Source organism: Stigmatopora nigra, chromosome 7, assembly GCF_051989575.1.
Source record: "Stigmatopora nigra isolate UIUO_SnigA chromosome 7, RoL_Snig_1.1, whole genome shotgun sequence".
Taxonomy (NCBI): Eukaryota; Metazoa; Chordata; class Actinopteri; order Syngnathiformes; family Syngnathidae; genus Stigmatopora; species Stigmatopora nigra.
The window spans coordinates 2,607,501-2,622,207 of NC_135514.1; the positions used below are offsets into that span (position 1 = coordinate 2,607,501).

At 35.8% G+C, this 14,707-nt stretch overlaps 1 protein-coding gene across 2 annotated transcripts in view; it reads left to right on the top strand.

The window, feature by feature from the left end:
- Positions 1–14,707, top strand: part of LOC144199896 (tumor necrosis factor receptor superfamily member 11B-like) — a 33,470-nt gene that overhangs the window by 14,839 nt on the left and 3,924 nt on the right. For both annotated transcript variants that reach the window (XM_077721789.1, XM_077721787.1), the window contains exons 2-3: positions 11,118–11,345; positions 12,367–12,511. In XM_077721789.1, coding sequence (XP_077577915.1) covers positions 11,118–11,345; positions 12,367–12,511 — 373 coding nt within the window. The remainder of the gene's footprint in view (positions 1–11,117; positions 11,346–12,366; positions 12,512–14,707) is intronic.

The following is a 14,707-nucleotide window of genomic DNA, read 5'->3' on the forward strand; positions in this document are numbered from 1 at the left end:
AAGGAATCCCTCGGATTTGTGCGCTGGCTTCCAAACAAATCACATAGCCAAGTAGCCCCTCAGTCTGTCATTGAGCAACACATGTCAGGCCAGAACCGAAGAAAAAAAATGTCCATTGCCTTTCCCAGACACACAGTTGTACTTTGATGCAGTAAGTCAATATACCTCATCCACCTGTGTGCACTTCCTTTTTCCCGGCGTGTCCCCAGCACATGTGGCTGCAATCTGTCTTGAAAGGCATACTCCTTTTGGATGATATCAGTGGAAAACATCAACATGAAATCACATCAAATTCTTTTGTGGCGTATGAGGGTATGTGCAGGTCAACATACTTGCTATTGTGTGACTGCTAGACATTGTTTTATTTCTTTTGGAGATCATTTTATGCTTAAAAGCCAACCAGCAGGCAGACAGAGTATTTAATTTAGTCTTTTCCGTTAACAGTTTTTACAGTAGCATACTCCTTTCTCCATCTATCTATCCATTGGTCTATTCTATCTGATAATATGTCATATATTTATCACTTCACCATTTCATCTACAAGTCGGTCAGTCCATCAAACAATTTATCTGTTCATCTTTCATACATCTGAATGGTTATTCTGTCATCTGAGCATCCATCTATTACTGTGTGCATTCCCCCAGGCACCTGTCACTTTATCCTACAGTCTAGACCAGGAGTCGGTAACTTAAAATGTTGAAAGAGCCATATTGGACGAAAAAATCAAAAACAAATATGTCTGGAGCAGCAAGAACATTAAAAGCCTTATATAAGCTTTATAATGAAGCCAATGCATGCTTTATGTATCTATGTAAGAAGCCTACTGTCAAAATGACTAAGTTGGATGCAAAAATTCACGATTTAAGTATTCATGTTTCCTGCAGTGCATTTTGCAGGGAAGTACGCACCACCTGACTCCTCTGTTGTACAATGCTGGTTCAAGTTTAACTTTCTAACTTCATTACAATAGAACAGAAGTAATGCAATGACAATTTTTTTTCTCTTACACAAGTGGGTACTCAGCTGCAATATTTTTTTTTGTCAATTGACAACTTCTCGCTGCAAAGTGAACATTCTGGCAATCAAATTTGCCTTGGCAATGAATGCAAATGATTTGGACCAAGAAACATTGAATCATCTGTTTGTCTGTCTAGTATGTGTCATTGTTTATCTTCAACCTACACAAAGGACTAAAGATGGAAATTCGCCCTGGGCTACAATTTCACATATTCACATGAATAGAAATATGTTCATAATACGTGCTGTCCCTTATTAAATAAATCAAATTCAAACTACTCAGTTGTTATTCTCTTTTCCCCTTGGGACCTAAGGCTGCTGGTTTGTTTACAACAGCCACCTGCCCAACATCCCTTCTGATAGACACGCGTCGCTGGTTATGACGCAAATCTTAGTTGACAGAAATGTCAAAATGTAATATTTAATATACATATTTTTACAGTATCGGAAAACGTCAAGAATGTTTGTGCCATGTTTGTCCTCCTACAGATCCCATATTAAACAAAAAATATATTTCCCTCCTCTATTTTCAAACATTTTTGAAAAATGTCCAGTGATCCATTGGCGAGCGCCAAAAAGCTATCTAAACAATCACTCAGTCCATCGATATGTCATTTTATCTTTGTATAGTTTGATTATTTTTATCCTTGGCCTTATGAATTCTGTCAAAATTCTACCTCTCTTTACCTTCCAGACATTATTTACATTCATTAATCAAGTTTTTGGTTCCCACCCATTTCCACAGCCAATTGTACTTTTATCCACTTACCTTTGTGTGCCTTGCCAGTTGTTGTGTAATTCAACAATCAACCATTTACATGTTTGTCCTGAATTTGTTAAAGAACATTATATTTCTATGTGTCATTATCTGTTATCTCTTCCTCCTTTATCTTACTGTCCTCTCTGTAGTGGCCGTTGGTGTGAGCGGCACTAACTTCCCCAAACATGCAAGTACTCTATTCTATATTATAATTTCACATGCAAAGTAGGTGGGGTGGGGGGGGGGGGGGGGGGGTTGTCTCTTTTGAAGTGGTGACCCTGACAATCAGTTTTTATGAGAAGTGACAGATGATCATGCCTTTAGGTGGTAAGATGTGACAGACAAATAAATGCTTTGTAAATTGCCTCAATAACTTCCTCTTTTGCATCAACAGTAGCACAGATAGCAGAAGTTTGCATGTATGGAGAACGACTCGGGGGCAGAGGGCTTTTTCTATTCTCAGAGGATATATAGCGTGTGGTTAGGAGACAGAGATGCGGGGGTGTATGCAAAAGATCTGCAACAATTGCACCCTTTTTGCTTCAGCTTATTTCTGTACATATTGTGGTACACACAGCATAATCATTAATTTGTGTTGGTATATACGTATGTATGGGTGTGGGGATTGATTTTGAACACAGAATTCCCATATATAAAGATTTTTTAATTTTTCAGGGGAAACCAGATTGATGCATTTTTTGAGGGAAAACTATGAGCAGTGATGAATTCATGTGTCATCCTTTAATATTCAACAATCTACCGCTGTTTCACTTCATGATTTCAAAATGGGAAAATACTCGCGCATAAACATAATATGATGGATGTGGAATCCCCCTCAGACCACCTGCGTTCTTCAGTTAACTGAAGCCATGTGCCTTCTGGAATAGCTGGTGCGACGCGATTTGAGCTGTTTGTGCTGCAGCCCCCACTCCACATGCCATCAATTGAAAGGTGACCCCAGGCAAACTCATATTCATTCATTTCCCTCAAAACTTACTGTTTCCTGTGTACCTTTGCTACTTTTAATATGCAGAGTTATTGTAAACTGTGTATTGTTTGAACTTAGCAACTAAAATGGACACAGGTCATAGGTTGATCTTATATTCATTTGGATTTAAAATGATTTTTTTCCATAGAAATGAGGAGAATTATAATGACTCTGCTCTTGCGTTAAACTAAGGCCATTGTGAAATAGTACAACTTAACAGCACAGATTTACTCTATTTTAAATGCCCAAAATCTAAAAAGTATTTGGCCAATTTAGTAGCAAAGAAATGTGACTGTTATAGCCAATAATTCAAGGAGGGACATTTCTCCTTTGTCATTACTCCATCACCCATTTTACTCATATCCTCACAAGGGTCACAGGGGGTGACCTCAGCCAACTACAGACATCAGGCATTATATTGTAATTTAGAATGGTCAACCAGCCTACCATGCATGTTTTTTGGTGTGTTTTGGGAAACCAGATTACCAGATTAAAGCAAAAACCCACACAAGCCCAGGAGAATTGCAGGAAGATCTGAACCTGGGATTGAACCTTTAATCTTAGAAGTGTGAGCCTGATGCCTTAACCACTCGGCTACTAGACCACCCATTATTATTTACGGGATGCATTATTTCAAATAAGATCAACTGACGTGTTCAATCATACTTCTTTGCCATTACTCAAAAAAAACGTAGCTAGTATTAATTATTTTTAATATGAAAATTCAGTAGTTTTAGTTGCAATCTTTATTTATTCAGAAAAAAATCAAGGATGAGACCCTTCCAAAGCAAAATTTTGTTTTAAAACTGATTTTTGTCATTTTGTGGACTGGCGCACGTTCACGCTTTAGAATGAGTCATGCAAATAGGGACCTAAAAGTTGTTAATTTTATGTTATCTTTTTTTCACTATAGTAAACAAGTCAGCAAGCAACCATGCACTTATGTTTCATGAACAGGCATAATTTCTGTACTTTTAAATCTAATATTATGAACACCTTTTTTCAGTTTGTGGCAAAAACATTGTTAAATCCCACGTTTTTGAAAAAAATGTTAGTGAGTTACAAAGCAAGCAGACCAAAATAAGCATTTGTTGACAGTAAACCTTTTTTAATTCTTCGAATATGCCAAAAAAAATCAAATTTCATTTAGTATATTATGTGCCAGGACCCTTACAGTAAATCTTACATCCTTGAACATTTGTCATTTTGTGGTTTATCTTGCTTTCTTAACATACATATATTTCTATCAGTTGACGTATCCTTTACGTCTTTCCTTTCCTTTCTCTCATCTGGCTGTGCCCCATTTACTACATTTATCTCATTGCCAATGTAATTATGGACGTCAGTAGGACCTAGCTGCCATGTAATTTGGTTTTCCAGAGATGGACCATGATGTCACCAAACAATGATTTCAAAGAAATGTAGGAGGTTGAAAAGTTCGCTAACTCTTCCTAACTGATAAACACATGCCCTCTTCCAGCACATACTTTCTTAAACAGCTGAAAAAGTGTAGTGGGATTGGAAAAGAGCAATGAGACACTGCAATAGTTCAACAAAATCGGTTCATCCAGGAAGCATTAAAAACCATAATGTTTGGCATTGTGGACTAGGAAATTGAATAGTTACCCTCTAATCAGTGTTCATTTTTCATCATTCTAAGACATGTTTGTATCTAGTATTTACTTTGTAAGGGCGTTTTGGGGTAAGTCATTTTCTATGCTTCAATGACTGTGCTCCAGTGAATCCAGAAAGGTACAGTTTGTAGAACCTAACAATTTGGGGAATTTCAACTTCTAATATCAGATATTCTTTGAGGAGTAGGCTCTTTCCACACATATACGTATCATTATTTTCCCTGCTAGCTGTCATTCACAATGTCAAAAAAAAAAAAATAATAATAATAAACACTGCCTCACAGTTTCAAAATCCAAGATATTTTTCAGACCCACAAGCCAGTATTAATATTAAAAGTCATAATGGTTCAGTTCAGTTTGGTGGCGATTGGTTACAGTACAGGGGAAAAAAGGAGACAGTTTGATCCCACATTAAAAATGTTGTATTGATTGAGGGTATTCATGTATTTATTGCTCTAATGAGCGAATATCAATCGAAAGTTTTTGGTATAGGTTCAATAAAGATTGCCCTGAAATGAGTTTTTGAAACTCTGGGTGACTCCATCTGTTGTCAAAGGCAATAGTTTTCATCAGAGGTCATGACTCATGAGAGAGCTGGAGCCTATCCTTTGTGCAAGGTACAGCCTGAACTAATAAAACCACAGTTCACATCTTGACATAGTATTAGACAGACTCAGATTAACACCTTTGGTTAAACAGCATTCTTTTTTTCATGTAGGAGGACATGAGAGTACATAGAAAAAAACTGCAAGCATCCACAGTGATTGTAAGCCCAAACCTCAGAAATGTGGTGCAGACTTGCTAACCACCACCTCACCATTCCCCCTACTGAGATATTATATTATATTATCAAACTTTTTTTAGGAGTGGCTTTCGTTAGTGTGTTAGTCTTTCCAGAGAGTCTAGAGTAGACGGGGGCAAACTACGGCCCGTGGGCCACATCCGGCCCGTGAGCCCTTTTAATCCGGCCAACTGACGTTGTCCAAATGTTTTTTTTTTCCCTAAGATGGCGCTGTCACGCGGAAGCTAGTGGCAGTAGCTCTGTCCACTCTTATTTGTTTTTCGTATTTTACAGCTCCTCTATCATTTTTTAAATTACATTTTAATATTTCTTAATACATTCCTTTTGACTTTACTTTGTACTTTATACATTTTACGTTAGTGATGAGTGATGAGTATGTTAATACTTTAGTGCTTTTTTTCTGTTTATGTTTCATATGTACTGTTAACGGATGAAGATTTTTATGTGTATCATATCTTGTGCTGACCCGGCCCATCTGTCAATTTTTTTTAAGTCAATGTGGCCCCCGGGCCCAAAAGTTTGCCCACCCTTGGTCTAAAAACTGCAATATCCTCATGCAAAATATCATATCTCCTGGATATCTCATTTGCGATTGCAGACAGACAGGCATTTGTGCTCATACCTAAGGGGAATTTAGAGCCTAACCTGCATGTTGTGGGAGGTGGGAGGAAACTGTAGTACCTGGAGAAAACCCATGTAAACCCGGAGAGAGCAGGCCTATCCCCACAGAGCTGTGCTAACCATTTGGTCAATGGACTGCTAAACCATTAGATTTTTGTTCACTATGTCCCAAAATGGAAAATTCACAACCCATTCTAACTATTTGATCTTAACGTTTCCCAGAATGCTCGAGTCCATCAACTTGACATGCATTGTGTCAACTGTGTTCTATCATTCGTGGACTCCATCCAAATAGTTGTGTGTGTGAATGTTGAGTGAATGATGCGACCGTGACCGATTCCACATGTGCTGGTGAGCACACGTCAGTGAACTCGGTGGGATTTTTTTTTTTTAAAGTGACAGCTGTAACTGAAACCAGATTATCTAAACCGGGGTCAGAGTTTGTCAGGGCGTCTCTCATATGCTTTTTAATTGACTGGTTGTTGTCTCCTGGCTTAGTACCCTGCCTAACTCATAGCAATGATGAGTACACATGTGGCGGAGGTGAAGGCCACCCACATTACATACAAAGAAGGCAGTCATTGTATGGCTCTGAAAGTCATTCTTGGTGAAAACCTTAATCAAATGTTCTCTGGACTTGATGGGTCTTGTGAGGAAAAAAAACACTTTTTAGGAGATTTTGGAGCTTCTGTTTCCAATATGCAACCTTTCATCTATTTTATGATTTTTTTGCTGACCCTAAAAGTTACATAAAACAAAGGGATTGGATTTCTTTTTACCACCTTCTTATCAATACTTTCCAAATGTGTTGGATTTGGATCTAATTCAGAACACAGTGAGTATATAATCTATATTTGTTTTTCATTACTGTAGCTGCTTCTGCAGTTCTGTTATGAATCACAGTATACACAAGTATAAAAGTAACAAGACCGCACAATAGAATACATTGGAGATCTGTGCAAAGTTATATCACAATGCATACATAATGCATGCAAACTTACAATTTTTCTTTCTGTATCAAAGATTACGGCGTAGCACACATTTGACCTCAGATGTCAAAAGAACACACTGTCAGGGCTGAAGCAGATTTATTATTAAAGTACTATGTTATTTGAGGTGAGCGGCGTAAGAAGAAATACAAACAGGCTGACGAGAGGGAGGTCAGCGGTGGAAGGTGATAAAATAGTAGGACAGAGTATTTTGTATTCTCGTGGTGAATGGGGAAAGCCCAGCAGTAACCTCCAACAAGCAGCCAGGAGAGGCAACCGCAAAAAGGACCACAGCCATAACACATAAACACACTTATACATTGTACACATATGCAATACATTTGCCTGCACACGCACGGTAATTAAAGATAGGTGGGAGCTTCTTTTACGTTTTTGTAGATATGCTTGTACACCTATAAACATACATATATACATAAATTATATGTATATATGTATATATGTCATATATACATACATGCAGATGTGTATATATATATATGCGTATATACATACATACCGATATGTATATATACATACATACATACATACATACATACATACATACATACATACATACATACATACATACATACATACATACATACATACATACATACATACATACATACATACATACATACATACATACATACATACATACATACATACATACATACATACATACATACATACATACATACATACATACATACATACATACATACATACATACATACATACATACATACATACATACATACATACATACATACATACATACATACATACATACATACATACATACATACATACATACATACATACATACATACATACATACATACATACATACATACATACATACATACATACATACATACATACATACATACATACATACATACATACATACATACATACATACATACATACATACATACATACATACATACATACATACATACATACATACATACATACATACATACATACATACATACATACATACATACATACATACATACATACATACATACATACATACATACATACATACATACATACATACATACATACATACATACATACATACATACATACATACATACATACATACATACATACATACATACATACATACATACATACATACATACATACATACATACATACATACATACATACATACATACATACATACATACATACGAATATATATGTATATATACATGCATACAGATATGTATATATACATATATACACACAAATATATATATGTGTATATACATATATACACATACAGATATATATGTATATATACATGCATACAGATATGTATATATACATATATACATACAAATATATATGTATATATACATATATACACATACAGATATACATGTATATATACATATATACATACCGATATTTATATATCTATATATTACAAGTGATTCACAATGCAATGACGGCCTGTTTAACAAAGAGGACGTATCTCGGCCAACGGGAAAGTCCGCAGAGCCAATACTGAAGGCAAAAGGAAGCGGGCTCTCGACTGACATCTGGTTTGCATGTGTGATCCACAGTCTGCATGGCTGGATGTCAAACACGCTTAATAACTGACAGCTTCTCTTCTAAGTCTGCTGAGAGCTGTTCAAGAATATTCACAGCCAATAGGAAAATTAAAAAAATGCTCAGCCTTGTATGTATGGCAAGATATTGTTAAAGGAATGGTAAAAAAAGGCCTGACAGTGGCTGGTTAGTACTGCTGTCTGACATTAAGGAGAGTTGAGATCTCTGGCGTTTTCCTTGTGTGGTTTCTTTTGGAGCTTTCACACAGAGACCCCTAAAGTTATGTTTGGTTTATTGAGGTCTCTATATCATTGATTTTCAAAAATGTGGTCCATGCACTTCAGTTCAGAAGGTCTTCGGAATAATTTACAGTGATTTTTTTATACATCCAGACATATGACTATCATATTTTTTAACAGTATACATAGTATGAACGCAGAGGATTTTTTTAATGGGCAAAAAATGTACTTTTGCTGCAAGTACCGAACTTTCCAAGCAAACATCGGGTGTTCCGTCAGACGTCGACATTTTTCATTATTTTATTCTTAATCTGGTTCAAACGAGGGGCAAGCAGGTGTACTGACTTCCTCCAACTTATTAAAATGATGAAATTGTGCAGACATGTTATGTGTATTTAGCAAGTACAATAGGTTTAGTAACAGATACATTTACTAAGGATAGCTTTTTTTAAATGTGTAATAATTTTTGAGGGGTTCTGTCTCTCTGTCTGCCTTTTGGGTGACTGGCAACCAGTCAGGGGTGTAATGCTACCTGTTGCTGAATATCAGATGGGACAGTAAATACATTACATTGATAGTAAGAATGACAATATAGTATGATTTTTTTTTTATTAATGTCTGTATTCTTTCATTATTGGGGAACAATCATTATGAAATGTAGTATGTACTGCATATTCAAGCCTGGCCGGACGTTTGGTCGCCGGACATTTGGCCGCCGGACGTTTGGTCGCCGAGTACCATATTTAAAGAATACATTGCATAGGCATTAATCATTAAAGATTTTTTTTCCATTCAAAAATTGCCAACTCACTGTAGGCTGTAATAAAACGCCAGTAGAGGGCAGAAGCAATCTTATTACAGCATAGCAGTGTGTGTTGTAGCAATATATATTGTGAAAAAGATGGGTAACAGCCAATTGAAAATATGTTCATATGATCTGAATTGTTGTAATTATTGGCTTAGTTTGGCTGAAGAATAAAAAATGCATTATTAGCCAGTACTTCGAGTGATAAAACAAATAAATCATACTGAACACATCTTTGTTTATCTTGCTGAAGGGGGTCCAATCTCAATAACATGACATTGGCCAAATCACAAACCACATATGAAGTGGGTACAAACCAATTATAACTTGACCACTGAGGCAAAATATTGCCATGCCTCATAATTTCAATATAAAATCACAATCAAGAAGCCAAATTACATTTGAATTGATCAATTTCTGTCAAGTATGTGCTGCACATTACAAAGAAGTCTACCCTCTCAATGAAGACGAATCTGTGGTTACAACATAGTGCAGTGCAGTGCAATTTTGCTTTTATTTTGGATTTGATTTTGGATTTCATGCTTCTGTATTCAGACTGTGAATGTTTGACACGGCATGTCTCATTTATAGCAAGTAAAAATTTAAAGTCGATGTTTTACCAACCTAATTTGCATCTTGTAGCTTTGGGGTTATAAAGCTATGGAATCCGGGAGGCAGTAAAAAAATAACAGCTCCCTCACAAACATGCAATGGCGCCATCAGGGGGTAGCCATGCTGGCAATGGACCCCATATGCTATACATTTAATGGTCATACTGGATAGATTCTTTCTGTACATTCTTTTATTTGTATATGCCTACCTGCTTTTCCACAATTGTTTGGCTGACAACAAAAGTACAGCTCATTCCTTATACTGGTGGATACAAAATAATTGTCGTGCAAATCATTTTTTTAGTGATGTATTATATCCTCAGTCACATTAAATGTAATAAAATATGCAAAATCTTTTATTGCATACAGATTTCTGATTTTTTTTTAATAGTCGGTTAACTTCAGCATTATGAAGATATCCTGAAATGATGGCTTTTTAATCTTCGTGTGCGATTCTCTCCATCTGGCCATCTTTTGGAAAACTACCACTACAGATAAATCTTCATAAAGCAAAAGATTTACTTTGAGTTCATATTTGATGGGTGGCAAACAACTCACTGAATCAGCATTTTGTAAATGACATATTAATAAGTCAATGTCATTTTCAAGATGCAATGAAACATCTGCCTTCACTTTATGTGTTTATTGTCCAGAAATCATTCAGCCTTGAGCACATGACAAAAATACAGCAAAAGAATAGAGTCTAAGGATGAAGGATAACAGACACGATGAAATCATACAACAAAAATTACAGCCTTGTTTGGCGCATTACAATATGAATAATTGTTGCTTGAGGATTGCCAGTAATGAAGTAGCTTATACGCAGAGATTCATCTCTGTGGACAGATTTCTTCTCAGGCTCTTTAAAGCATAGCAATTGGCTGGAGGCCAGCAAGTCCGCCAGGAGCTCCAACTTTACAGTTCTGACCTTTCCCTCAACTCACTCTTACTGGAAGCCTTTGGGCAGGCCACTAGTCCAGCATTCAGAAATATTTCAAGAACGTGCCAAAAAAAGATGAGACGTACTGGAGATGGCTTCCATTTTCCACGTGTTGATCATTTTTTACCTTTTGTTGCAGCTCTTCGCCGCATCTCTCAGCTGGGCCTTCCAACAGCAGGATGAGCCTTCCAAGTACCAGTACCGCGACCCGGTGACCTCTGACCTCCTCTTGTGTGACCAGTGTCCTCCTGGGACCGCTGTGAAGGAACACTGTACTGCTGATAGGACCACTGAGTGCCAAATCTGCCCGGAGAGACATTTTGCGGACAGCTGGCATTGGGGTGACTCGTGCCAATACTGCACATCGGTAGGTCAAGTTTTTTGGAAGTACGTAATGAAATTGCCTTTAAATTGTATGTGTTGCGCTCAGTATGATTTTTTTTCACTTCTACTCTCTGCATTTAAGAACGTTTTATTTCTTATTTTGTCACATGCTTCTTTCAGATGATGACGTACTGTGAAAAGATGGAAATGGGTAAATTTTGATTGATCTTGTGCTCAAACCAGAGGGTGCAGTGACAAGAAGGAATGTGAGCTTTAACAACAATTGGAATGGATTGAGAGAAAATAACTATTATCCATCTATTATGGACAATTAAGGGTACTTGTTTGTACTATGGAAACAATGTCTATATAATTAGTGTGGAATTGTGTCTTGTAAAATTGCATCAAAAGCTCCCAAAATTAAAATTCCTTTGTCTAGTCTGAAATAGTTAATAAGGTATATTTTTCATAATTACTTAATATATTAATTTGGCATTCAGTTCATTTTCTCTCCTCAGTAGGTTTACCATATTTGTTCATAAAAAGGAAACACTATTTTCCATTTTTTTTGCCATTGTCATTGACTTACAATTTAATTATGAATACATACATGCACAGTTATTTGCACTTAGTTCTTATGTATCTAGTAAGTTTAAGTACAAGTACAACTTCAGTCTGATTTATTGTCTCAAGCATAGGGGTATAATCATAATTATTACATTCTATTTTACATGTACTACCTAATACATTTCAAATTAATTTTCTCATGTTCAAAGGCTAAATGTCACTGTTGTGTTTTCAAAAAGACACCTGTTTTTCTATTTAAGATTCCTGGTTATGGACGCACACACTTAGGACCTTCTGTTAACTCACTTAAGTGAACAGGCCGAAAAATTCCAGCCTTGTTGCTTTTATGCAGCTTCCTTTTAGGTTACACCTTTCTATTTAGTCTAATTGCCTTATTGCTTGTTCTTCATGGAAAAGGAGCAATGCAGAAAGTGTTATTTCCATTTTTTTGCACTTGAACACCCATGACAGTGCTCCACTTTGTGCTCTATGTTTAGGTGTGCAAGGAGAGACAGTTGGTGAAGCATGAGTGCAACAGCACTCACGACAGAGTTTGCGAGTGTGCTGCTGGTTTCCACCTCGTGGTCGAGTTCTGCATCACGCACCGATCCTGCCCACCCGGTTATGGAGTGGCAACTTTAGGTGAGATGGATTTCCGTTAGTATCGTAAGCAGTTAGACGACTTTGTGTATATTTTGCTATATTAAGCCACATGCATTCTAAAAAGAACGTTGGGGTACAATTACATGTTACGTGCATGACACATTTTATCCATGTTAGTCAAGGAAAAAGGGACCAGTTACAGTTTTATTTATTTTGACCAAGTTTTTCACTCACTCAACTATTTGGTGGTTGTACTAGTTGGTCCCTCTTTGAACCAATGATTTTTTAAAAGAGGGAAAAAAATAGTAACTATAATGACAATAATAATAAAAATAATAATGATGGTGATAATAATTATAATAAAAATAACAGTAATAATAATAATCATAATAACAGTAAAAATAATAATAATGGTAGTCACAATAATAACAGTAATTATAATCATAATAACAGTAAAAATAATCATAATAACAGTAATAATAAGAATAATCATAATATAACCATAATAATAGTCATAATAATAACAGTAATAATAATAATCATATTATTAACAGTAATAATAATAATCATAATATTAACAGTGATAATAATAATCATAATAATAACAGTGATAATAATAATCATAATAATAACAGTAATAATAATAATCATAATAATAACAGTAATAATAATAATCATAATAATAACAGTGATAATAATAATCATAATAATAACAGTAATAATAATAATCATAATAATAACAGTAATAATAATAGTAATGAGAATAATAATGATTTGTGATTGTGATTTTGATTGTGATTTGGATAATGATCATGATCCTTTTAGTCTGTGCAATACATGTATATTCCAAGTATTGCGTTTGAGTGCCTAGATGTTACCCTGATAAAAAGGTTTATCGTTGGCATACTATACATTTCTAATGTATCCGAGAAATGTCCTCCTCTTTCTTAGAATACATTGGAAATAATGAACCAGGTCGTCCTTAATTGAATCACTGCGGCTTGCGTCAACTGTGGTTCCCATGAATACAAGTAAATCCCATCTTTCATCTCTGAAACACATTTTGCATTAAATACAGCATGCCTCACTTCCGGCATCTAGAACACATAACCACAATTTCAATAACCCTGTAATTTCGAACACCGTTATTTTAAAATAGGAGACAACTTTCCTCAACATGGGACAGCGCTATGAGGGTTTCCCCTTTCTTAAGCTGGCTGGCTCCGTATTTAACGACCAGTAAAGTGGTTGAAGACAAAAAACCTCAAGATGAGCAAATCCCAATATTTTGCCGCCTTGAAGTGACTCAGTTTCCCATTCGGCCACCTAATGTGCTCTATTGCTGTTAACTTGGAATTAATTTTCAAGGAAAAGTGGCAGAAAAAAAAAACGTGTGTTGAATCAATCACTAAGCTGAGATGATTTGGAAAAGGAAAAAACAAAATGGTTGTCATCACAGTTTTAAATGATAAGAAACACAATAGGAATGGCAACCTGATGGTGTAGTTGTTCACTCGCCTGACTTCGACCCGGGAAAGCGTGTGATTGATTCCTGGATGTTATTATCGACACAATGAGACTTGTAGTCGTAGATAAAAAAATGTTGCAATTTGGTCTGAAATACTAGTACAAAGTGGGTATGGTTGCCCCGAAGAGAAAAAAAAGCCATATAGATTCATGCTATAGAATGTAGTAACATCGCCCAGGCCCAAATTAAATACAAAAATAAACTGGAAAAAAATGTCATGCTGGAAACTAAGATTTTCCTATCGAACTTCAAAATGTGTAGTACCTCTATCAATTTTAAAGTCATATACACCCGCAACATTACAGCAAAAATATTATTGAAGGAAATAGATGTTGTGTAATAAACTTAAAAAACTATAAAATTTGTATACTCTAAAACTAAAAACTAAATCACATTTGATTTTTAAAACAATTAATTGTTTCCTACAATTGTGTTTGTGCTGGAGACATGAGAATAATTTTAATTAAACCAGTGAAGGCAAAGATGTATTAACTGCATTGATGGACAAACTTTCCTATTTAGTACATCCTTCCTTTATGCCTTGATTTCTACTCTTCCTGCTAAGATATGAGCAACTTCTTTGGCATTTGACAGAAGAGGTTCAACTGTATTTAAGATATATTCTGGTTTACAACAAGACAGAAAACCACCTAAAAAGCTACTAAACTAAGGTGATTCACCCTCATAATGACATTGTCACATGTTGT